This window comes from Somniosus microcephalus, chromosome 2 (genome assembly GCF_052327205.1).
Source record: "Somniosus microcephalus isolate GS21.2 chromosome 2, FLI_Smic_1.0, whole genome shotgun sequence".
NCBI classification, from domain to species: domain Eukaryota; kingdom Metazoa; phylum Chordata; class Chondrichthyes; order Squaliformes; family Somniosidae; genus Somniosus; species Somniosus microcephalus.
The window spans coordinates 279,019,493-279,046,624 of NC_140988.1; the positions used below are offsets into that span (position 1 = coordinate 279,019,493).

The 27,132-nt window shown below is 44.9% G+C and overlaps 1 protein-coding gene across 2 annotated transcripts in view; it reads left to right on the forward strand.

Annotated features, from left to right (window-relative positions):
- Window positions 1-9,644, forward strand: part of LOC147123420 (embigin-like) — a 64,662-nt gene extending 55,018 nt beyond the window's left edge. For both annotated transcript variants that reach the window (XM_085972602.1, XM_085972611.1), the window contains 3 exons: window positions 1,517-1,538; window positions 1,624-1,696; window positions 4,408-9,644. In XM_085972602.1, the coding sequence (XP_085828728.1) occupies window positions 1,517-1,538; window positions 1,624-1,681 (80 nt within the window). In that variant the 3' untranslated portion in view covers window positions 1,682-1,696; window positions 4,408-9,644. The remainder of the gene's footprint in view (window positions 1-1,516; window positions 1,539-1,623; window positions 1,697-4,407) is intronic.
- Window positions 9,645-27,132: the final 17,488 nt, after the last annotated feature.

Sequence of the window (27,132 nt, forward strand, 5' to 3'; positions counted from 1 at the left end):
ACTGTCTCCACCAGTGTATGCAGGGATGCGTCAGAAAATCGTGGTGCAGCCCTCTGCCTGTGACTATCCATCATTGATAGTTTAGAACAGTATTTCAACTTCTACACTCCTCTAGCAACCCTCAAATAAGTTCAGTGCAAGGCTGCTTTAAATATCGGCGCTAGATACGCGTCATCGTTGACGTCATCAGACCCGCTCCATTTAATTGGGCCAGGAAATGCGCATGCCTGCTTTAAGTGAGGCCATTAAGTTAAAGCCGCCCTGAAGAATGATCTGAGCAGAACATCACGTTCCTGACCCACTAGGCAGCCTGTATGCAACCAACCTGACTCCACGGTAAAAATTCCAGCCATGATATTTTTCACTTTCCATGGCATCTACAGTACCTTGAAAAGCAGGCCAGTGCTTCAGAAATATTAATTGGTGAACATGGGGCTAAATTTAAACATTTGTGTCTAAATCTGATAAAGTTTAATTTGAGTGATTTAGGGTTCTTCATTTGACGTAGTTTGCAAGGTTCCTTTCTACATGTCAAGTCCAGTACATCAGCAAGACTGCCTACTTACTTTTACAAAACATTATTTATTCCCCCCTGGCCTCACCCCACTGCCACTAAAATCCTTATCCAAGCCTTTGTCAGCAACAATTTGCGTTTGTGTATCTCAAGGAGCTTCACAGAGGCGTAATCAAAAAAAAAGGATGCTAAGCCCAAAAAGGAACTGTTTGGAGGAAAGAGATGGGTTTTAAAGGAGGAGAGGGAAAGGTGGACGGGTTTAGTGAAGGAATTCCAGAGTATGAGGCCTGGGTAGCTGAAGGTATCATGGCCAATGGTGGGGTGAAGGGAGGGCGAATGCACAAGAGGGCAGGCTCAGAAGAAGGGAGAATTTTGGGGAAGGTAGAGTTGTAGGGCTGGAGGAGGGTACAGAGATAGGGAGGGGATGAGGCCATAAAGGAATCTAAACACGAGGATGACCATTTTCAATTTGAGGCACTTGCAGACCATGAGCCAAAATGTAGGTCAGTGACGAAAGAACTTGGTGCAGGATAGAAAATGGGCAGCAGAGTTTTGGGTGAGATGATGTTTAACAAGGGTGAAAATGATGGGAGGCCGGCCAGCAGAGAATTTGAATAGTCAAGTCTGGAGGTGACAAAGGCATGGATGAGGATTTCTGCAGCAGATGGGTTGAGGCAGGTGGTGTGATCTCTATATCTGACTTTCCTGCATCTCTCCTCACCAGACTCCATGCACAAATCCTATTCATCAGTGAGAAATAAAACAGGAATTGCAAGTCAGCCTTTTCTCTCCCCTCCAACACTATCAATGCTGTTCAGAATACATTTTGGTCTATTTTATCAGGGAGTACACCAATCTTTGTTACAATCTTCTTCCTTGAATGTAGCTTTGCTTTATATTGTTTTATTGGATTATTGTTCAAGGACAGTGGCTTTATGTAATTCCATTTTACTGTTTTCTTTCCCATGTAAACATTCTGACAAATGGCTATTGACACGGAAGGCGAAATAATTCCAGAGAAACTGTAAGTAATTTTTTTGTTATAATTCGGTTACAAAGTTTGATTTGAAATGGTTTCTGTTCTAATGTAACTATCAATACTTCTGTAGGACTGCAGAAGAGCTGCTCGATTCCACTGAAAATGGAACCCGGCACAGAAAGGTTTAACCTGCTTCGGTGCAAGTGAGTGAATAGCTTAATGTAGATTATGGCCCTAAAATTCTGTGAGGACTCTGCCAGTCTCCTGCCAAACTTATGGTGGGAGACCGGGAGAGTCCTGTGGAATTTCTAGGCTTGCATAACTGTGCAGTGCTTGAGACTGACGGTGATGAAATTAGAACTAAATTCAGTGAAGCACCTCCTTGATCCGACCAAAACTGTAGCAAACTTCACATAAAAAATAAACTGGACTATTTTGCTTAGGACCTGAGGTAGAGGAAACAAGAGGATACTTTTTGTGAATATACATATAGGCATGAAGAACTCCTGTACGGAATAAATGTAACTGCATAATACATTCCCTTATTCAAATGCGTTCTCTCATTAACTAATGATGGGTGGGATGAAAAGACATGAAAATATGCTTGGCCCCCAAGCAGGATGATGACCTCACACCCACATATGGTCCTAAAGTAGCATATTAGCCAATGAAGCAAAAAAATGGTTAGCTTTGCAATCTTGGGTGCATCACTCATTGCATTCTGACTCAGTCTTTGCACCTACAATCTTGCCCTCTATTGCAAAATTTTCTTCCAGTCAATCTCCTGTTCCTGCCCTCTTGTGTTCCGTTTGTGTGTCATAAGTTATTATGCACTATTTTCTACTATTACAGTATGTAGATTAATGTACCAGTTAATAAGCATTCAGTTTATTTAAACAGATATATTGCTTCTGTTATTTTAACAATTGTGGAGACTTTGTTTTGTGAATGTATCAATGATGATACATTTAGGTTTCCTGTGGCAGTATTCATTTTTAATTTGCGATTCACCATTATTTTAGTTCTATCTGAGTATTAGAGGTAAATAATGATTTCTAATATGATTACCAGTTTAGGGCTAAATACTTTCGAACATGAATCATCACAAAACAATGCAATTTTCTTCCTGAAATCAGATCCATACCAAGCAAACCCCAGCCTTGGGCGGTCATTCTCAGGAACACTGCCTGACTTGTGTCAGTAGCTTTATTTTGAAAAATAATCAGAATGCAGACAAATTCAGTTGAAATGAAATGCCAAGGCCACAGTCAAAGCTAATTGAGTGTCTCAGTGCTGCCATTTTGTATGTCCTATCAGAACATTCTACACTTCAGGCACACAAAAGGACCTGAGCTATAAACGAGTGCCTGATGACCTTTATATCCATTATTATCTATAGCTGGAGCCACCAATGATTTTTTTAAAATTAAACTATCGATGGACTAAATTAGGAGTGCGGCCAATTCAATGTGGTTAATGAGGGATTGCTGAATGCATTCCAGTTACTTACAGGTCTGATAGGACAGCTGTCCAGCCTGTACCATCAGTCTGGGTCTAAAATCCAATCTTTTTTCTATTCATATAGTGACATGATTTACATTTGGATTTGGAAGGTCTGGATTTTGAACCCCTTGAGTGATGATGGTTTGTTTTCAAAATTGATTCCCAAAGAAAACTGCATTCTCACTCCAATGTTGACTTTAGCAATTATCCGCAAGTAAACATATCTCCACATTTGGCATCAGTTGCCATCACTAATAGATGAGATGCCAGCTACAAAAAGTGATGTATTACTGCAAGAAAGATCGGCCTAGTGCATGCAGCAAGCGCCTAATGAGGCTGGAGACACGACCTCAGCAAATAGTTCTGCCGGCCTCATTTACTTATTATGGGTGAGCTGCAGGCACCAGTCGAGGCCCCAGAAGCAGATCATTGGTCCCGGTGGGCACAGCATGATCTGCCGGCTCAGACACCGTCAAAGGTCGTGAGGGGAGTGAGGGCAGGGGGTGGGAGAAAATTGGGAGGGTGCAAGTGTTGGCCAGCAGTGGCCCACGGATTTAATGTCGAGCCGGGAGGAGCAGCAGTGCTCCTCCCGGGTCCACAATAAACTAAGTAAAACATTTCAAACTTACCTTTCCAGTGGCAGCCTCCAGCGGCCCCTTTAAGGACGCTTTAAGGTTTGGCTGCTAAGCGGCTGAAGAAACTGACTGTAGTGTGCAGAACGCATGCTGCGGTCATGTGTAATTGAATATCCATATGCAAAAGACCTAACACCTGTTTCAGGCGTGTGCCCTGGACGCCTAGGAAGGAGAGTTAACCAATATGGCGGGCAGCACACTTCCAGTACGAAATGAGCAGCGCACGCCGTCTGCCATATTGGAGCCTTCGGTGTCTGTTTTATGCCTTTAAAATGGGAGCATTGCGATCCAATTTCTAAGCTGATTATCTCCAAGCTACTATTTCACTTGAACTCCATACTGGATGTGATGCAGGTGCAGCTGGTCTTCATTCCACTCTTAAAACAGTCAGCTTACCACCATTCATTTTCCCACTTACCAAAATTTTCACCAGCAGAGAGGCTGGTAAGTAGCACTCCAGGTGTGTACTGCGGTGCATGGCGCAGAACTCTGCCTACCATTCATTCACGGCTCCCTATTCACATTGCTGTTAACATGCCCTCAGCACTGACTGGCTGGTGCAGTACAAACACAGCATAAGGTGGTGCAGGCCCATGAAATCAGCAAGTCAGGTAAGATGTTATCAGTATCCAGCTGAGGTCCTTAATTGCGATTAATCTGCTGACATTTTGTATGTATGTAATGAAAGGATGTAGTTTAGGTCTGCTGCATTCTGGGTGGATGAATAAAGCTTTTGAATTAGAAACGATTTATACATTTTTTTTTCTTTTTTGCAGGAAATGCGAAACCAAGCAAAGTCCTGTTGGAGCTCCTTTATTTTGCTACGCACTAACATGGCTCAAGAAAACTTGAATCATTATTAGATGAAATGAGCAATATCTGTAACTAATGCTTGCTCTTCGTGTGTATTAGAATTAGAATTCCAACCCAAGGTTAATCCTCCTATTATCCATCCTGGTGAGGTTCTTATTAATCCTCTGTACACACGGCCATTGCATCATTTAATTTGAAACCACCCAATGTCTAGTAGAATTGTCAATAAAACTATCAGGACTTGGATGGAAGTCAATTGCAAGCAAAGTATCAGGGACTATGTAAGTAGAAGTGTGCAAAGTAGCATTATTGCAGTTCACAGCAACACTAGGTACAGTAGTGTAATTCACTATTGTTTTGTTACGGCCACAATGCCAACAAGAAGTGTGGTGCTTGAGGGCCAACACTCAGTAATGGTCCACTATACTGCACTTGAGTGACTGAATGTGGGTCTGTCGCCATACTGGGTGAGCTCGTTTCAAATCTCCTGCCAACATTCCACAACTGGGGTGCCCAGAAATGGAGGCCCACCAACATTTGGAATAGCAATCTGCTGAAGGCCGTAAGTGAAGGGAAAAGGTTTGCAAGTTGCACTCAGTTTGTACCAGTCTAGGATCAGTACCAGAAGAGGCCCTACCCTTCAGTGAAATCAGATGGCCATTTGAACCCTGCCTAGGTAGAATCATTTGGGTTTTAACAATCGCTATCAAAGCAGCATCTGATGTTCCTTCAGGTACATTCCTGTTCTTCTCTAATTACTTAATGCTTCATGTCATTTTAAGCCATAATTTGACCCTACTTGTTCAGGCCAGAAAGGTTGATTCTGCCCAATGAAAAGACTGTCTCCCTTTTGTCAACCTACTATGGAGCTCAGCAACCAGAGCCTTGTACTGTAGTTATTGATGTTGCTTTGATCTTTGGGGCCATTCTGCCCCTATAAATGCCGAGCCATCAGCAGTCGCATTGGAATTTAGTGGCCAGGCTCCCTCTATTTTGAGTTCTTGGGATGTGGGCAATACTGGCAAGGCAGTATTTATTGCCGAGCTCTTGTTGCCCTGAGGACAATAAGAGTCAACAACATAGGCCAGACTGGGTAGGGGTGGCAGATTCCCTTCCCTGAGAGACATTAGTGAACCAGTTGTGTACTTACGTCACTTCGGCAGCTTCTGCTGTCATTTCCTGGTGCTTGCCCACAAATGATCAGATTTGTTGAATTCAGTTTCATAATTTGGCATGGTGGGATTAGAACTCACAACCTCTGGGTTCATAATCCACTACCATAACCACCAGGCTCCTCTAAAAACTGCTAGGCTATCGTACCCTCTAATAATTACTAGGTACTATACCCTTTAATAACTACTAGGTACTGTACCCTCTAATAACTACTAGGCTATTGTACACTCTAATAACTAGGTACTGTACCCACTAATAACTACTAGGCTATCATACACTATAATAACCTCTAGGCTACCATACCCTCTAATAACTACAAGGCTATCATACTCTCTAATAATTACTAGGCTACTGTACCCACTAAGAATCAACTTATCAAAATCAGTTACAGCTTTGAAAAAACCCAAATGCGAACTGTTGAAGTTGCGATCTTTTGTGGTTGGCCTGTTAAACATTCAAATTGACCTGAAGGAAATGGAACAAACTATTCTCATATCCAGGATGGGCAATACATTGCACTGTAATTAATTTGTACAGACAGAATACAAATTTGAGGCCCAGGACTTAGACCATTTCAATTGAAAACTCTTTGCAATGGCGAGTAGCAGTACTGTGTATTGCAAGTAATAAGAACTTCAATTTTGCTTTATGTTCTTTGGATAAGAAAATAACCTAGTGTTGCAGAAAGAGCTTGTATAAACTTGTTAGGTCTGATCATGTAAGTCAAATAATTGCTTTTTGCACCGCAATAGTGCAGTGTATGAGAATAAATGGTAAAACAAATGCTGGAAAACCCCAAGTATGTATTGTAACTATTCCAGGCTAGAAATAATAGTAACCTGCTTCTTAAAATAGCTGTTGATAGTTGTTCAAAAGAGCCTGGAGGGCCTGTCATCAAAAATCTTGAGATTGCAAATTAATTTTTTGTCTGGTGTCCACACTAATGCAACTTTGGAGGTGATTTAACCCTAGTATTCAAGTGACATTAATTTAACAAGTCAAAAAAAAAAAGAAGTTGCTCCATGGGAACAGAGTGAACACTAAAGTTGTTTGAACTTTTCTACTGGGCCCCAATAACAATTCCCAGAATTATTGTCTGTGCTGCTCGTAATGTTACCGAATGAAGCACCAAGCTTCTATCAGCTGCAGTGACCAAAAAAAAACAGGTGAGTTTTATTTCTTCTTGTGCCCAAAATATAGATATAGCAACAAAATTCAGTCCAATCAATGTTTGGACTGTGCCTTTATCTTGCATATGAGGCGACTGCAGAGCCCATTTATGTGATTTATTTGAAGAGTAATTGGTGAAGACTGGCTGCTTCATCAACATGATTCAACCATTTTATTTTTTGAAGGATTGTTGCTGACAGAAATTAATATTTTAAATAAAACTATTGTCTTAATAATAATGTTGCATCAACACCATTGTTAAGTACAAATCTTGGGAGAAGCCCTTTTACCTCTTTTACTCACCCGCATTCACCAAACCAGCGGTGGTTGGTAAATGGGTACGGGATTTAGAAATCTGCCTTAACTGCATTTAAAATCTTATGGGACTAAGAATGATTATTATCAAATTATTTGCACATATTTAAACAGTTGCTTTTTAACTTTACATAAAGAACTACAAATGTGTGTGTGTCTGTGTGTGTGCGTGCAGTTACTCCAATGTTCAGATATTAAAGACGTAAGCCTTGAAATTCCAATGTGGTTCTACAGATCTCCTGCTGTTACTCCAACTAAAAATGGCCATTTACACTGTTTCCCTGTGGGTTCTGCCAGTCTCCTGCCAGAGTTATGCCAGAGCAATTTCAGGGACGTTAATTGAATTTGATTGAATGGAATGATGTTGTTTCTTCCAGTAACTACCTTTTTGACAATGCAATAAACTGGAATTTAATTAATCAGGGATCAATGTTTCCCTGAGTAAACCAATTCTGAAATTTAACTAATGGCAGTCCTTGACCCTCTATTTCATTGATAATCAAAATATATAGATGATTTGGACTTGGGCATAAGAAGTAACATTTTCAAATCTGCTGATGACACAAATTGACAAACAGCAAGATAGACTCGCAAAGACTTCGAAAAGACATAGGCCTGGAATTTCCTCAGAACAGTTCCCACTCCACTGCTGTAACTTCACCAGAAATGCGGTGAACACACAGTTTATGTGCATTAATGGGGTTTCCATCGTATTTCTGGCAAAGCTACCGTGGTGCAGAGGCAGAAAGTCCAAGGAAATTCACAATAGTATGAAAATCATAACAACTATACTTGCACTAAAATAAACTTTCAATTGCAACCATTTTATTTTCAAAATCTCTCCCAGTGTAAATTAGTTTCAAAAATACCATGAGGCTTGTGGGGAACCTCTCTCCTCAGGAGTTTATGAGCTGGTGATTGATATGGAATAAATAGACAAAATGCTGGAAGCTCTCAGCCGGTTAGGCAGCATCTGTGGAGAGCGGAAGGTAGGGTTAATTTTGCAGGTCGACGACCTTTCATCAGAACTGATGTTGCATATTCTTGCAAATCCTAGTGTCTGGCTCAAGAGTGGCTTAGGATCAGCAGGAGACCACTTGCCTGTTCACTCACCCAGAGAATGGTGAAAGGCATGGAGAGACCTCAACAGGGAAGTAATGCTGACATTAGCACTTCAGTGTCTTCAGACCAAAAAACAGCTGTAATACCTAGGTTAGTATGTCGCTAACAGACTCCCCTGATGGGATAGTTGGTAAAGTGGAATGAATGATATAGACTGGGAAGGCTCCAGGCTCAATCCCTGATCTGTGCTGATTTTACCAGAGATGGTGGTGGGGAGGGTGCACTTGGGTTAAGCAGAGGAAGAGTCAGCAAGGGTTCGTACTCCTCAATGCACACCAGCGACTCAGCTGAAAAGTGTGTGTGTGGACACATGTAGGATGAAGGCGCCAATAGAAATGGGACACTAGCAGTAACTCATTAATGCAGAGAACGTGGGCGATAGTGTAAAACGGGTGATATTGGATCAACCGCCCGTTATACTTCTCTCCCAATTTCCATTTCCATTGACTGTATAAAGGGCGGTAGATCCGATATCGCCCGTTTTACACTATCGCCCAAAGTCAAAAATACTCACAATGAGTTTAAACTATCATGTTTACTCCAACAAAACGTAGTCATTTAATCATGCTGCTGTTGTTGACTTTACATTATATGCAGGCTCTAATTGTATGCCTTGTAAGTTTTTCTTCTTAGTCTGCAATTTGAGGAGCCTACCATGTGTGGCTTTTGTTTGTTTAGTACAAAGAGCTTAAAAATACATTGTAGATAATAGTTTGGGGTATTTTTTTTTATAACACCTCCTACTGTTCTAGATTTGTCAAGTTATTTACAAATACAAATATAAGCCTCAGCCGTAACATTATTTTGTATTCTATTAATTTTGTTCTGGAACAGTGAACTACCCTCCAGGACAATTTATTTAAAGCTTTTGACTGAAGGGGGGACCATGTGCAAAAGAAATGTGTGAAATGCAGCTCACAGTTCCAACCCCCACTGTCGTGACTGATTAAGTCATCACGCACTTTTGGAGCTATTGTTAGACACATGTAAAGACAATTTGCCTTCACGGGTTACGGTCATAACGCAAGCCTTTTTATTTCTATTGCATCCTCTGGAAATAGGCAGTGTAACCAGTAGCCTTTGCTGTCTTCCTACTATTATAACGTGACTGACTTATTTTGTATATTTAAATAGTTGTTGACAATTTTTTCCCCTCAAATGTCTCCTTCTAAAAGACCTGTCCTGTCAATTGTGTATTTGGTCCTCTCCCTCCTCCCTCCCCCCAGTTAGTGTCTCTTGTCCTTACTAGGTGCCCTCATTCCATTGTTCAGTGCCTATGTGAGGAGCACTGTTGTTTACTCTTAGACTACTGTTGTTTTGTTTCAATTGTTGAAAAGCTTGTTTAACCCAATGTACCAGTTTAACTTACAGATCACTGAAATAATACAGGAATAAATGAATTAATAGTTTTTAAAGCATATATATATGTCTGTGGCTTTTTGTGTTTTTTAACCTGAATTTGATGAGTAAAGTGTATTGGTCTGATGAGCCCTTTGCATTCACTTTCGGGCTTAATTTTTCTTGTTTCGCAATCTTTGGTTATTATGGGTTCAGCAGCATGTTGGAGCTGTGCAATTTCTAGCCACAAGATGGCATCAAATCGCTTTTTAATACCTGGTTTCAGCCAAAAAGCAAACAGTATGTAGGGTTGTGCATTTTATGCAGGTTGCATTTTTAGGGGTGAGGGAAACACCATGGATTGTAAATTCCCTCAAGCCCGTTTTCGGATCTGAAATGGGCCCCAACCAGGAGGCCCGAGGCCGGCCTGAAATTTGGACTCCGGCCTCATTAGCACTATTTGGGTGAGATCAGGGAAACCTGAGCAGGGCAGACCCAATGTCTGCTCTGCTAAGGCCAGCCCAATTTCCCTGTGGGATCCTAAAACAGGCATTAGGCCTTGCATTAGCATATCCAAGCGACCTAATGCCTATTTTAGGCGGACACCCCAGACATCTGAAAAATGGCCCAACCCAATATTGGGTCAGATCCCTTTCAGGTTTCCTCCGAACACAGTGCATTGGCCCCCAAAATTAGCCTTCATTGCACCCGTGCAGAGTTGCAAAGCAGGCGCAATGAAAAGAATGCACTTAGCTTCACAAAGCTAAGGTAAGGCCTTGAAATTTTCTGTAAAAAAAGAATAATGGCCCAGAAATTTGGGTCGTGGGCTTCCCGCGGGTGCAAGCCCCCGACCTGCACTTACCTTGCGCACCGGCCGTTGAGCTGTGGGCCCGCGTGGGATTCCGATCCTGGGCCTCCTTCAGCTGCCGGCGGCGCACAGTGCTTGCATATCCCAGGGGTGCAGTTAGTTTGATGCGTCCCCTGGGATCACGTGGGCCATGGAGAGCCAATGGTAGCAGGGAATGCTTCATTCATAAGTTTGACAGGAAGAGCTGTCAAACCTATAAATACTATAAGCCCCAAAACATCACTAAAACTTCAAATAAATTTTTTAAAAACATCACTATAAATAACTATACATTACATGAAATAACTATTTTAAACAATAATTTAAATTTTTGAAAAAATGAATTACATTTTCTAACGGGGCTAAAAATAAACTTACCTTTCTTTAAAGTATTTAAAAATAATAAACCTGTGGAAAAAATGTTTTAATTTTAATTAACTCATCACTTACCTTGTTAAAAGCAGGTTTTGTGCCTGCTTTTTTAAAGTGTAACTGCTGGAGACTTACCCTCCTGGAAAAACCTGGAAAAAAAACGTAAGTTTGATGCACACGCGCTCCACCTCTCAACCCCTTCTTTCAGGGGAATGGAAGTGCCGGTTTCCCGTGCATGCGCAGTGCATGCACGACACCGGCACTTCCATTGGGCCTACGGGTGTGTACCCCGTGCGTACTCACCCGTGGAGACCCGAATTTCTGGGCCATTGCATTTAGCTCGAGCCTGAATTCCAGGCTTTTACTGTTCCTCACGAATTACAATGGGAAAAATGTATGCCAAGAGAATTTCCGGTGTCACTGGCAACTCGAGTTAATGGTCGCTGAAAATGGCCGCAGCACTACTGGTCAAAAATTCACGCTGGGGGTTGTCAATGTGGAGCGCAGCGCTAACTTACTGTAGAACGCCCTCCTGGTGGCTTAAATGGAAGCCTCCGATCTGAAGTTCACGTCCACAGTCGGCAATGCAGCTTCTTACAGCCTGTGGGAGCGAAGCTATGGCGTTCGCATCACATTGTGGGCAATGCATTCAGAACTAATAAAAATTACAATGCAGTGAAAAAATGTAGCTTTCAGCCCTTACTGCCTTTCAATAGAAATTTTAACAGTAAAAAGAAGTCCCAAATGGGATTCTTCAGCACTTAAAGCTGAATTCCCTTCCGAACCACAGAAAATGGTTAAAGTGCTTCAGCACTAACACAAATGGCTCAGTAAGCCAGGGAAGGGGCACCCAGGGTCTCACATGCAGCACTCCAGCTTTGTGCGGGGTGTCAACACTGCAAGAGAGGTCCTCTGCCCACAGGGGCCAGGAGAGCCTCCAGAAAGAATGATGTGGAACCACATCACCGAGGCCATCACTGCCAGCAGTGATGCCCCCACCAAATGGCTCCAGTGCCCAAAGAAGCTTCGTGACCTCAGACCACTGGTCAAGGTCAGTGAATGCATCATCAAAAGCCATCTCCTATCAACAGCATCACTAGATTCACACACTGCTCAATGCATGACTCCCCCATTAATCACTCAATCTGCCCCAATCGTGAGTCACATCTCCCATTCCTAGCCTCACCTCACCCCCTTGGAGGAGACAGTGCAGGCCATTCTTGGCAGGGGCATGGCTGAGCCATTGGCCAGTGGCGAGGCTGAAAGGTTACAAGATGCGGGTATCCTCGTACGTTATCCTCCTTCTAGCATGTGTAATGATCAATAACATGTCATTCTATAGTGGGCACTAGGTGGAGCCGTAGAGCTGTGTAGAGCTGTATATAGCTGTATGTATATAAGACTACACTACCCAGCTGTATGTATATTAAGACTACATTACCCATGAGGCACTAGGCTACCCACAAGGCAGTAGTCAAGATGGCAGCCTGCACACAGGAGCACACATGCTGAATCTCTACAGATACTGTACCTAGAGAATGTGTATTGAATAAATAACTAGCTAGAAGCTAGCTGTGTTCATAATAAGAATGTCTAGTTATTAATGAACATAATATGGTACCAGGATTGGTGAAGATCTGCTGAAAATTGTGAAAAGCGACATGGAGAATTTGAAGCCACCAGAGCTTTTGAAACTCACAGGAAATATCGACTACAATTGGAAGACTTTTAAACAACAATTCGAACTCTACATTGCAGCCATCGGATTCGGTATGAAGCCAGACGCAAGAAAGATAGCGTTGCTGCTTACGGTTGCAGGCCCACAGGCGATAGAGGTATTTAATACATTTGTATTTAATCCAGAGGAGAACAGAGAAAAATTAGAAGATGTGCTAAAGAAATTTGATGCACATTGCTCTTCCAAAAAGAATGAGACTTATGAAAGATACATCTTCCGTTCTCGGACACAGCAGCAAAATGAGACTTTTGATAGCTTTTTGACTGATCTGAAACTGAAAGCACAGACATGTAATTTCTCTGAGCTGAAAGCATCCATGATTCGTGACCAGATTGTGTTTGGTATTCATGATAAAAAAGTCAGGGAACGTCTGTTGAGAGAAACCGAACTAACATTGGAAATTGCTGTGAAAATATGCAAAGCTAGCGAGCTAGCTCAAAAGCATGCGAAGACTTTCAGTGAAATCAATGAAGATGTGATTGCAGTAAGTGCTGCTGTCAGTGCTGTGTGGCAGAACAGAAATGAAAAGCAATCGGAGGATGAAATTTTTAATTGTAAACGCTGTGGTTACAAACACCAGTTAAGACAATGCTCAGCGTTTGGAAAAATGTGCACAAAGTGTAATGGAAAGAATCACTTTGCCAAACAATGCTTTTCAAAAGTAAAAACAAAGAAAGGGCAACGAGTTAATGTGATTGAGGACACTGATTTAAGTGAGACATTTTTTGTAGGAATGCTGTCATGTGACAATATCAAAAAGGATACAGAAAATGTGCAGCCCTCAGAAATGGACAATGCTGAACATAAAGTTAATGCAGTAAAAGAGGACAAATGGATGATCCCACTGCAGGTAAATGGAGCATTAGTTACCTTGAAACTAGACACTGGGGCAAAAGCAAACTTAATCAGCATGAGTGACATTAACAATATGAAAGAAAAGCCCAAAATACAGAAAAAGTCAGTACTACTGAAGGACTATAATGGACAGAAAATAGATAGCTTAGGTGTATGCAGACTTAAAGTGACAGTCAAAGACAAAGTGCATCATCATGTTTTCTGTTGTGGCGGAAAGACTTGATCCACTACTGGGTGACAAAGCTTGTGAGGACTTAGAACTGGTCAAGAGAGTCTACCGTATAAACTGTGCCATAAGCAGACCAGATGACTCGATGGATTCTGTAGTGAATAATTTCCAGGATGTGTTCAAAGGATTTGGAGTTCTACCAATCACTTACAAGATCCAGCTAAAGGAGGATGCTCAGCCAGTGGTACATGCTCCACGAAGAGTTCCAGCACCCCTGCGTGGCTGGCTCAAGAATGAACTGGACAGAATGACCACACTAGGAGTCATCAGGAAAGTCGAAGAGCCAACAGACTGGGATAACTCCATGGTATGTGTAAAGAAAAAGAACAATGATCTAAGAATATGCATGGATCCGAAGGACTTAAATGCAAACATAAAACATGAACACTACCAGATTCCCAAGCGAGAAGAAATCACCAGTGAAATGTCAGGTGCCAGATACTTTACAAAGCTCGATGTCTCACAAGCATTTTGGCAACTAAAACTGGATGAAGAGAGCACCAAATACTGTACCTTCAACACACCATTTGGCAGGTATTGTTTCCTCAGAATGCCTTTCGGGATAATATCTGCATCTGAAATCTTTCATAGAGCGATGGAACACATAATTGAAGGTCTGGAAGGAGTTCGGGTCTATGTTGATGACATCATCATCTGGGGCTCCACACTGAAAGAACACAATGAGAGACTGACTAAAGTGCTACAGAGCATACGCCGGAATGGACTGAAGCTCAACAAAGCCAAGTGTCAGTTTGGCGTCCAGGAAGTCACTTTCCTAGGAGATATTCTATCTGGTAAAGGAATAGAGCCAGATATGGAAAAAGTAAACGCCATACTCAAAATGCCCCGACCCACTGATAAAAAAGGAATGCTTCGCATCATGGGGATGATCAACTTCATTGGAAAGTTCATTACTAACTTGTCAGCCAAGACAACCTGTCTGCGAGACCTGCTACATAAAACAAATGAGTTCGCATGGACAGAAAGACATGAACAAGAGTGGATGAATCTCAAAACAGTGCTGACAACCACACCTGTACTCACCTTCTTTGACCCAACAAAGAGAATCAAAGTGTCAACGGATGCATCAAAGGATGGCCTAGGTGCGGTCTTGCTACAAGCAGAGGGTGAAGATTGGAAGCCTGTTGCCTATGCCTCCAGGTCTATGACTGATACTGAGTGTCGATACGCCCAGATTGAAAAGGAATGTCTAGGCTTGGTAGTTGGATTAGAAAAGTTCTATGGCTACATATATGGACTTCCCACCTTCACAGTTGAGACAGACCACAGCCCACTGGTTGCCATCATAAAAAAAAATCTGAATGAGATGTCTCCAAGGATTCAATGACTCATGATGAAGCTGCAAAGATATGACTTTGAACTGATCTACACACCAGGCAAATACATAGTGTTAGCAGATGCACTATCCCGAGCACCCACAATGAGTCATGTGAGCTCTACTTAAGAAGACGTGGATGTTCATGTGAGTATGGTCACTGCTGCGCTGCCCGTGTCAGACACAAAATCAAAGCAAATAGCAGAAGAAACAGTAAAAGATACAGTGTTACAAACAGTAATAGAGAACATTCATCATGGTTGGCCAAAAGGATCCTGTCCAAAATACTTTCACATAAGGTCAGAATTGAGTGTCGCAAGCGGACTACTACTAAAACAGAACAGAATAGTCATTCCACAGGCTCTACGTCAAGACATGCTCAAAAGGATTCATGAGGGACACCTCGGACTTGAAAAATGCAAAAGGAGAGCAAGAGACACTGTTTATTGGCCTGGCATAAATAAGGACATTGAGAACATGATAGGCAAATGTGAGACATGTCAGAAACACCAAAACAAACAAACAAAGGAACCAATGATAGTAGCTGACTTACCAACAGCACCGTGGCAAAAGGTTGGTATGGACCTCTTTCATTTAAATGGTAAAGAATATCTAATAGTGATTGACTACTATTCTAACTATCCTGAGATGGTGCTGCTCTCAAGCACATCAGCAAGCAGTGTCATAATGCATGTGAAATCCATCTTCGCCAGACATGGAATTCCCAGGATTGCCGTTAGCGACAATGGTCCGTGCTTCAACTGTAAGGAGTGGCAACAGTTTGCAGCACAGTATGACTTTCAGCACATCATATCCAGTCCTTTGTATGCTCAGTCAAATGGTAAGGCAGAGAAAGGTGTTCAAGTTCTCAAGCAGCTACTGAAGAAAGCGACAGAAAGCAAGTCTGATCCTTATCTCGCCCTGCTGAGCTACCGAGCCTTACCTTTAGACTGTGGTTCTTCACCTGCTGAACTACTAATGGCTCGCAAGTTGCGCACCATGCTACCCTGCTGTGCAAAAGAACAGCAAAGTGAGGAACTGAGACAGAGACTTCAACTGTTGAAGCTGAAACAGAAATCATACTATGACAAGTCATCCAAAACTCTAAAACCATTGACAAGGGATGATGTTGTCAGGATTGAGGATCCAGATGCATGGAACAGGAAAGCTACAGTTCTTGAGGAAGTAGGACCAAGGTCATACACTGTTAGAACTGAGGAGGGACAGATTCTCAGGAGGAGCCGCCGTTCCCTCCTAAAAACACAAGAGACTATTCAAGAGCAGATTGATGACAATGCCGCAACTGCATCTTGTCATTCACCGCCAGAACAATCTCATGAAGACACATCAGACTTACCCGTGTTGAGAAGATCCACACGTGAAGTAAAAAAGCCTGATAGACTTAATCTTTGAGTACAATGTAAAGCTTTGAAAATGCGTTGACTGTTTTGAAAATGTTTATGTTTATAGAGCACTAACAAATGTGTTACTGATATTATCTTTATTGTTTTTCTTGAAAGTTGATTGATATTGATTTTGTTAAACCTCAAAGAAAGGGGGATGTAATGATCAATAACATGTCATTCTATAGTGGACACTAGGTGGAGCCGTAGAGCTGTGTAGAGCTGTATATAGCTGTATGTATATAAGACTACACTACCCAGCTGTATGTATATTAAGACTACATTACCCATGAGGCACTAGGCTACCCACAAGGCAGTAGTCAAGATAGCAGCCTGCACACAGGAGCACACATGCTGAATCTCTACAGATACTGTACCTAGAGAACGTGTACTGAATAAATAACTAGCTAGAAGCTAGCTGTGTTCATAATAAGAATGTTTAGCTATTAATGAACATAATAGCATGCACCTCTTGCTTTCCCACCCTCCCCTCACCACAACTCCACCCTTGTGCCTTCCTCATTTCACACACCCAGGAAATGCAGCCTGCCCAGCCAATGGTTGACCAAGTAGAGGGAGAGGAGAGTGAAGAAGAAGAAGATTGATTTGACACTCCCAGTCAGCAGCTCCTCAAGGTCGACCAGCAAGGCCATTTGCAGTGTCCCCCACCTAAAGTCAGCAGCCTTCCACCAGCCATGCTGCAGCCACTGGGATAGCACTGTGTGACATCAGTAGGATAGGCAAAGGCACACACAAGACAATCACTAAGAGAATGCACAAGGGTGATGAGTTGATTTCTTGATTTCATATTGGATGGATAGATGTATAAAGTTGGATTGGAAAGTTTGCTTTGTGGTGACTTTTATTTCAGCATTGTGGCCAAGAGGACACTGTGATGGTCAGTAACAGAGGGAAGGTAAGGTGTGGAACTAATGTTGAAAGGGGAATTGGGATTGTGGTCACTAAGACCGCAGGCGGATGATTCCATCCCAGATATCCCAGCCAGAAAGGGGCTGTCTAAGATGTATCCTTCCTTCTGCTTCCCTCTTCTGCTTCTTCATCTTCTGTATCTTTCCCTTCCCTCTAGGAGCAGATACTGTAAATCTGAAATGACAGCATAAAATGTTGGAAATACTCAGCAGATCAGGCAGCATCTTGACCTTAGACATGGACTCTGTTTCTCTCTCCACGGATGTTGCCTGACCTGCTGATTATTTGCAACATTTTCTGTCTTCTCAGAGACCTTCCTTTACCATCCGAAGCCTTGCAAGCATCCAGCAACACTCCCTACACACTTAAAAAACTTTTAACAATTATTGCAGCAAGCCATTACTTCAATAAAATCAAAAAACCAAGTCCAAAAGTTTAAATGCAAACTTACCTGAAAGATGTATGTGTCCCAGTAAGCGTAGCTGACAGCACCTCTGTCAGTCTGTTTACACGCTGGGTTTCCCTGGCGTGGTTATGACCCAGCGCTGAACTCAGCACTAGGATCGAAGTTGGCTGTGGTGACGTTAATTCAGCGTTGCACGCCGACTGACAACTTCACTCTGCCTTTATTTTGCAGGGCGCTAATACTTACTGGCAGCGCTACGGGGATGTCAAAAGTGGAGGATGCCGCGGGCCCCACCATCAACTGGCGAATTGTAAGGGGTGGCATTAAGCCCCTGAAATTTTAGCCGACAATTTCTGAATGAACGCCAGCCATCGACTAATTTTCCTAAATATACAGGCCAAACTATTGAAGCCCTTAGCGCCGTTAAGACCAGTTTGGAAGTAAAAATGGCAGCTGCCTCGCTTCTAGCCGCTTCCAGCAGGTCCTGCAGGGGCTGCCATTTTGGCCAGGTCGGCAGCGCTGCCATTGCTTGCGCTCGCTGCAGAAATGGAAATGAGGCAGAGCATGATGTCAATGAGTGTGCAACGCTGATTTGACAGACAATCTGCCATTTTGGATGTCGCCGCTCCATTTAATGCCCTCTCTTAAACACGACCAGCTGAACAAGCTTTCAGCAGCAGGAAGGACCCCACCCCTAACCGCCGCCCCCCACCCGCACCAGAGCTATTTAAAGGGCTCATCAACATCTTGCAGCTGACTTGCTTTTTCATTTCTACTAGCTCTGTGTAAGTTTGCACAACTGTTTGGAGTTTTCTAGAGTTGTTTAAAGTTGGTGAGGTGACAGGAACTGGTGCTGCAAGTGGATAAGACCTTGCTTCTGATTTCAAGGGTTCTACTCACCCCACTTGCTCCCAGACCTGGACGACATTCAGGCTTGGGCTGAAAAGTGGCAAGTAACATTCGCGCTACACAAGTGCCAGGCAATGACTATCTCCAACAAGTGAAAGTCCAACCACTGCCCCTTGACATTCAACGGCATTGTTATGTTCATTAATAACTAGTCGTTTTTATTAAGAACAGCTAGCTTTTGCTAGACACTTTATTGAGCACATGTGGACTAGGTACAGTATCTGTAGAGGCCTCCATCTTGACTGCTGCCTTGTGGGTAGCCTAGTGCATCGTGGGTAGCCCACTCTTATATACATACAGCACCACCTAGTGTACCATTCCAGAATGACAGGTTACTGATCATTACATCCCCCTTTCTTTGAGGTTAAACAAAATCAGTATCAATCAATATCAGTCAATGACAACACAAACATCTTCAACAGTCAATACATTTTCAATGTAGTTTTCTTTGTACTCAAAGATTAAGTCTATCAGGCTTTTTTACTTCACATGTGGATCTTCTCAGCACAGGTAAGTCTGATGTGTTTTCATGAGAGCCTGTATGTGTATTTGTGTTAGATTGTTCTGGTGGTGAGTGACAAGATTCAGTTGCGGCATTGTCATCGATTTGCTCTTCGATAGTCTCTTGTGTTTTTAGGAGGGAACGGCGGTTCCTCCTCAGAATCTGTCCTTCCTCAGTTCTAACAGTGTATGACCTTGGTCCTACTTCCTCAAGAACTGTAGCTTTCCTGTTCCATGCATCTGGATCCTCAATCCTGACAACATCATCCCTTGTCAATGGTTTCAGAGTTTTGCATGACTTGTCATAGTATGATTTCAGTTTCAGCTTTGAACAGTTGAAGTCTCTGTCTCAGTTCCTTACTCTGCTTTTCTTTTGCACAGCAGGGCAGCATGGTATGCAACTTGTGACCCATTAGGAGTTCAGCAGGTGAAGAACCAGAGTCTAGAGGTGAGGCTCGGTAGCTTAGCAGGGCAAGATAAGGATCAGACTTGCTTTCTGTCGCTTTCTTCAGTAGCTGCTTGAGAACTTGAACACCTTTCTCTGCCTTACCATTTGACTGAGCATTCAAAGGACTGGATGTGATGTGCTGAAAGTCATAATGTGCTGCAAACTGTTGCCACTCCTTACAGTTGAAGCATGGACCATTGTCGCTAATGGCAATCCTGGGAATTCCATGTCTGGCGAAGATGGATTTCACATGCATTATGACACTGCTTGCTGTGGTGCTTGAGAGCAGCGCCATCTCAGGATAGTTAGAATAGTGGTCAATCACTATTAGCTATTCTTTACCATTTAAATGAAAGAGGTCCATACCAACCTTTCGCCATGGTGCTGTTGGTAAGTCAGCTACTATCATTGGTTCCTTTGTTTGTTTGTTTTGGTGTTTCTGACATGTCTCACATTTGCCTATCATGTTCTCAATGTCCTTATTTATGCCAGGCCAATAAACAGTGGCCTAGAAATTGAGTTTTGGCGCAGCCAGGGCTTTAGCGCCGGAAGTTAGTGCCGGAGCTAAGTCGCGCTGGTCGGGCCCAAAATTCAATAGTTCTGCGCCCAAACGGCTGCCGGCGCTGCTGAGAGCTGTTTGCGCCTGAAAACTGGCGCAACGCACTGAATTTCGGCGCTATTCCGGCGCTGCGGCGCCCGCTGCGGTGCGGCAGGTTCGGGAAGTGCAGGCCTCCTCCTTCCCTTAAGGAGGAGCTGCCTGCACCCGGCCGCGGCCCGCGAAAATCTTTTTAAAAATGAGCCCGGCACCTCGGACAAGTGCCGGGCTTGCTTCTGTTCCGGGGGGGGGTGGGGAAGTCCGGGGAGGGAGCTGCGGCCAGGCGGCTGGCGGGAAAGCGGCCGGCCGCCGCGGGGCCTTTAATGCGCCGGCGCAAAGTCATGTAAGACTCTGTTGCCAGAGTCTTAGTTGCGGCTGCCACGGGCGATGCTGGAAATCTGAAATAACAACAGAAAATGCTGGAAATACTCAGCAGGCCAGGCAGCATCCGTGGAGAGAGAAACAGAGTTAACGTTTCAGGTCTGGGGCCCTTCATCAGAACTGGAAAAAGCTGGAGATGTAACAGATATTAAGCAGGTGCAGAGACAGGGAGGGGGTGTTTAGGAGGGGAGGAAGAAATAGAAAGAACATCCTGTACTTTTGTAAGAGGCAGGAAAGATAAAATGTTGCAGATGGGAATGGCAAAAATCATACTGCATGAAAAATGGGGGCAGGGATAATTACCTGAAATTGTTGAACTCAATGTTGAGTCCGGTAGGCTGCAAAGTGCCCAATCAAAAGATGAGGTGCTGTTCCTCGAGCTTACGTTGAGCTTCATTGGAACAGTACAATAGCCCGAGGACAGAGAGATCAGAGTGGGAGTGAAGCGGTGAATTAAAGTGACAGGCGACCGGAAGCTCAGGGTCACCCGTACGGACTGAACGAAGGTGTTCCGCAAAGCGGTCGCCCAATCTGCGTTTGGTCTCCCCAATGTAGAGGAGACCGCATCGTGAGCAGCGAATACAGTATATTAAATTGCAAGAAGTACAAGTAAATCGCTGTTTCACCTGGAAGGGGTGTTTGGGGCCCTGGACAGTGGGAAGGGAGGAGGTAAAAGGGCATGTGTTGCATCTCCTGCGCTTGCACAGGAAGGTGCCAGGTGAAGGAGCAGGGCTGTTGGGGGTGATTGAGGAGTGGACCAGGGTGTCGCGGAGGGAGCGGTCCCTTCGGAATGCTGAAAGGGGAGGTGAGGGGAAGATGTGTTTGGTGGTGGGATCACGTTGGAGGTGGCGGAAATGGCGGAGGATGATCCATTGAATGTGGAGGCTGGTGGGGTGAAAGGTGAGGACAAGGGGAACCCTATTGTGGTTCTGGGAGGGAGGGGCAGGGGTGAGAGCAGAAGTGCGGGAAATAGAACGGACACGGTCAAGGGCCGTGTCAACCACGGTAGAGGGGAATCCTCGGTTGAGGAAAAAGGAAGACATGTCGGAAGCACTAGTATGGAAGGTGGCATCGTCAGAACAGACACGGCGGAGACGGAGGAACTGGGAGAATGGAATAGAGTCCTTACAGGAAGCGGGGTGGGAAGAAGTGTAGTCCAGGTAGCTGTGGGAGTCGGTGGGCTTGTAGTGGATGTTTGTTGAAAGCCGATCGCCAGAAATGGAGACGGAGAAGTCAAGGAAGGGAAGGGAAGAGTCGGAGATGGACCATGTGAAGGTGAGGGCAGGGTGGAAATTGGAAGTAAAGTGAATGAATTTATTCAGTTCAGGGCGAGAGCAGGAAACGGCACCAATACTGTCATCGATTTACCAGAAAAAGAGGCGAGGGAGGGGACCTGAGTAGGACTGGAACAACTTCTCCTTTGACTCCACTCACTTCCTCCAAATTAAAGGTGTTGCTATGGGAACCCGCATGGGCCCTAGCTATGCCTGCCTGTTCATGGGACATGTGGAACATTCTTTGTTCCAGTCCTACTCAGGTCCCCTCCCTCACCTCTTTTTCCGGTACATCGATGACTGTATTGGTGCCATTTCCTGCTCTCGCCCTGAACTGGATAAGTTCATTCACTTTACTTCCAATTTCCACCCTGCCCTCACCTTCACATGGTCCATCTCCGACTCTTCCCTTCCCTTCCTTGACTTCTCTGTCTCCATTTCTGGCGATCGGCTTTCAACAAACATCCACTACAAGCCCACCGACTCCCACAGTTACCTGGACTACACTTCCACCCTGCTTCCTGTAAGGACTCTATTCCATTCTCCCAGTTTCTCCGTCTCCGCCGCGTCTGTTCTGACGATGCCACCTTCCATACTAGTGCTTCTGACATGTCTTCCTTTTTCCTCAACCGAGGATTCCTCTCTACCGTGGTTGACACGGCCCTTGACCGTGTCCGTTCTATTTTCCGCACTTCTGCTCTCACCCCTGCCTCGCCCTCCCAGAACCACGATAGGGTTCCCCTTGTCCTCACCTTTCACCCAACCAGCCTCCACATTCAACGGATCATCCTCCGCCATTTCCGCCACCTCCAACGTGATCCCACCACCAAAAACATCTTCCCCTCACCTCCCCTTTCAGCATTCCGAAGGGACCGCTCCCTCCGCGACACCCTGGTCCACTCCTCAATCACCCCCAACAGCCCTGCTCCTTCACCTGGCACTTTCCCGTGCAAGCGCAGGAGATGCAACACATACCCTTTTACCTCCTCTCTTCCCACTGTCCAGGGCCCCAAACACCCCTTCCAGGTGAAACAGCGATTTACTTGTACTTCTTGCAATTTAATATACTGTATTCGCTGCTCACGATGCGGTCTCCTCTACATTGGGGAGACCAAATGCAGATTGGGCGACCGCTTTGCGGAACACCTCCGTTCAGTCCGTACGGGTGACCCTGAGCTTCCGGTCGCCTGTCACTTTAATTCACCGCTTCACTCCCACTCTGATCTCTCTGTCCTCGGGCTGTTACATTGTTCCAATGAAGCTCAACGTAAGCTCGAGGAACAGCACCTCATCTTTCGATTGGGCACTTTGCTGCCTGCCGGACTCAACATTGGACACTAAGAATATCCCAACACTGGACAAACAGGGGGCTAAAGGGGGGGGAGGAGCTAAACATGATTAAAATCACTAAGGAAGTGGTACTCGGTAAAATAATGGGACTCAAGGCGAATAAATCACCTGGACCTGATGGCTTACATCCTAGGGTCTTGAGGGAAGTGGCGGTAGGGATTGTGGATGCATTGGTAATAATTTTCCAAAACTCCCTGGACTCGGCAAAGGTCCCGGCAGACTGGAAAACTGCTAATGTAACACCCTTATTTAAAAAGGGCAGTAGACAGAAGGCTGGAAACTATAGACCAGTTAGCCTAACATCTGTGGTAGGTAAAATTTTGGAGTCCATTATTAAGGGGACAGTAACAGGACATTTGGATAATCATAATTTAATAGGACAAAGTCAGCATGGTTTTATGAAGGGGAAGTCATGTTTGACAAATTTGCTGGAGTTCTTTGAGGAAGTAACATATAGGGTGGACAAAGGGGAACCAGTGGACGTAGTGTATTTAGATTTCCAAAAGGCATTTGACAAGGTGCCACACAAAAGGTTATTGCTTAAGATAAAAAATCACGGGATTGGGGGTAATATTCTGGCATGGATAGAGGATTGGCTATCTAACAGAAGGCAGAGAGTTGGGATAAATGGTTCATTCTCAGACTGGCAATCAGTAACTAGTGGTGTTCCGCAGGGGTCAGTGCTGGGTCCCCAACTCTTTACAATCTATATTAACGATTTGCAGGAGGGGACCGAGTGTAACATATCAAAGTTTGCAGATGATACTAAGATGGGAGGGAAAGTAGTGAGTGATGAGGACATAAAAAACCTGCAAGGGGACATAGACAGGCTAAGTAAGTGGGCAGAGATTTGGCAGATGGAATAAAGTACTGGAAAGTGTGAGGTTATGCACTTTGGCAGGAAAAATCATAGAGCAAGTTATTATCTTAATGGCAAGAAACTGGAAAGTACTGAAGTACAAAGGGATCTGGGGGTCCTGGTGCACGAAACTCAAAAGGTTAGTATGCACGTGCAGCAAGTGATTAAGAAGGCCAATGGAATGTTGGCTTTCATTGCTAGGGGGATAGAATATAAAAATAGGGAGGTATTGCTTCAGTTGTACAAGGTATTGGTGAGACCGCACCTGGAATACTGCGTACAGTTTTGGTGTCCATACTTAAGAAAGGACATACTTGCTCTCGAGTCAGTACAAAGAAGGTTCACTCGGTTAATCCCGGGGATGAGGGGATGGTCATATGAGGAGAGGTTGAGTAGATTGGGACTCTACTCATTGGAGTTCAGAAGAATGAGAGGCGATCTTATTGAAACATATAAGATTGTGAAGGGGTTGGATCGGGTCGATGCGGGGAAGATGTTCCCGATGATGGGTGAAACTAGAACTGGGGGCATAGTCTTAGAATAAGGGGCTGCTCTTTCAAAACTGAGATGAGGAGGAACTACTTCACTCAGAGGGTGGTAGGTCCATGGAATATGCTGCCCCAAAAAGCTGTAGAAGCTACATCATTACATAAATTTAAAACAGAAATAGACAGTTTCCTAGAAGTAAAGGGAATTAAGGGTTACGGGGAGCGGGCAGGAATTTGGACATGAGTCTAGGTTCGGATCAGTCATGGCCCTGTGGGTAGCGGAGCGGGCCCAGGGGCCGTGTAGCCTGATCCTGCTCCTATTTCGTGTGTCTAATTCTGTTAGATTCAGGAGATGGTTCTGTGATAGTGGATTGGCGGTTAGTATCAGATCAGCCATGATCTTATTGAATGGCGGAGCAGGCTCGAGGGGCCGATTGGCCTACTCCTGCTTCTATTTCTTATGTTCTTATGTTCTTATGTTGAGTTCAACAATTTCAGATAATTATCCCTGCCCCCATTTTTCATGCAGAATGATTTTTGCCATTCCCATTTGCAACATTTTATCTTTCCTGCCTCTTACAAAAGTACAGGATGTTCTTTCTATTTCTTCCTCCCCTCCTAAACCCCCCCTCCCTGTCTCTGCACCTGCTTAATATCTGTTACATCTCCAGCTTTTTCCAGTTCTGATGAAGGGTCCCAGACCTGAAACGTTAACTCTGTTTCTCTCTCCACAGATGCTGCCTGGCCTGCTGAGTATTTCCAGCATTTTCTGTTGTTATTAAACAGTGTCTCTTGCTCTCCTTTTGCATTTTTCAATTCCGAGGTGTCCCTCATAAATCCTTTTGAGCATGTCTTGACGTAGAGCCTGTGGAATGACTATTCTGTTCTGTTTTAGTAATAGTCCACTTGCGACACTCAATTCTGACCTTATGTGAAAATATTTTGGACAGGAACCTTTTGGCTAACCATGATGAATGTTCTCTATTACTGTTTGGAGTACTGTATCTTTTACTGTTTCTTCTGCTATTTGCTTTGATTTTGTGTCTGACACGGGCAGCGCAGCAGTGACCATACTCACATGAACATCCACGTCTTCTTCAGTAGAGCTCACATGACTCATTGTGGGTGCTCGGGGTAGTGCATCTGCTAACACTATGGCCTAGAAATTCAGTATAGCCACTGTTGGGGCGGTAAAGTCGGGCGGACGCTAAAGTTTGCGCCCAGCGCAAAGTCGCGCCACCTTCGCCGATATTCAGTCGCATCGCCCCAAGAGGTTGCTGCTGCGCTAAAACAGGCGATGCACGACAATCTTTAGGCGCTAAGCCGGCGGTGCTGAGCGATACCCCCAAGGCCGGGCGCTGCGCCGGTGCGGCGAGTTGTTGATTGACGGCAGACACTCTGGCGCCAGTCAGCTCTAAAAGGGGGAGGGTGGATTTGTTTGCCTGCCACGCCCTGCACACTGCAGCCCTCAACCTAGGCCTGACCACTTCAGCTTCACCTGCACAACGCCCAGGGCTATGGAGAAGACCAGGGAGAGAGCGCAGCGCTTCAGCGACGGTGACCTGAGGCTGCTGGTTGGCGGAGTGGAGCGCAGGCGCCATGTTCTGTTCCCAGAAGGTGGCAAGAGGCCGCTGCCCAGCGCCTACCGGAAAGCCTGGAGGGAGGTCCCAAACAGGGTGTCTTCCAACAGCGTGGTTGCCAGGACTCCTGTGCAATGCCGGAAGAAGTTCAACGACCTCACTCGGGTTGTCAGGGTGAGTACCCTTTCCAGTGTCCTCCTCATCCCTGCATGTGCACCTCACTTTATGGGCAAAGGGACCTGAAAGCCCTAATGGCCAGCCCTCATCCAGCAGCTATGGGACTGTCATGAAAATCACTTGCACATTCAGCACTTTACACACTGTACAAGCTATTCGACCATGGGATGCATTGCAGACAAGGTCAGGGCTACACACTGTACAAGCTATTCGACCATGGGAGGCAGTGCAGACAAGATCAGGGCTACACACTCTACAAGCTATTCGACCATGGGAGGCATTGCAGACAAGATCAGGGCTTCACACTGTACAAGCTATTCAACCATGGGAGGCAGTGCAGACAAGATCAGGGCTTCACACTGTACTTAGAGGCTGTCCTTTCTCTTGCAGGCCAAGGTGGCGCACAACCGGCGGAAACGAACTGACACCGGGGGAGGCTGTCCTGACGTCAAAGAGCTCTCCGACCTCGACCAGCATGTGGAGCGCATTATGGCAGGCCGGCTGATTGGCCCCGTCGCCACTGGAGATGCCGACCCTGTTCTGGGCACCAATGGTAAGGGCATCACCTTTTTGACCTCTCTCGCTACACTTGCGCCTCAGATCAGCATCCTTTGCCACTGTCCGACCAATGCAGTGCATGGCAGCACTCATGGCTCCCTCGCTGCCACCCTGTCCTCACTCTAAAGCTACTCTTGTGCCTTCCTGCTTTCAGATGGTGAATCGCCAGGTGAGGAGGCGGGCCCTCAAGCTGCCACTGTCAGCGCTTCCGATTCCGAGGAGGAGGAAGAGGAAGCCGGCCCATCAGTGCCACCCTCAGCCGCACCAGCCCATGGTGAGGAAGGGGACACGTCTTCCCTGGAGGGGAGCCGGGGGGAAGGGTCGGAGGAGAGTG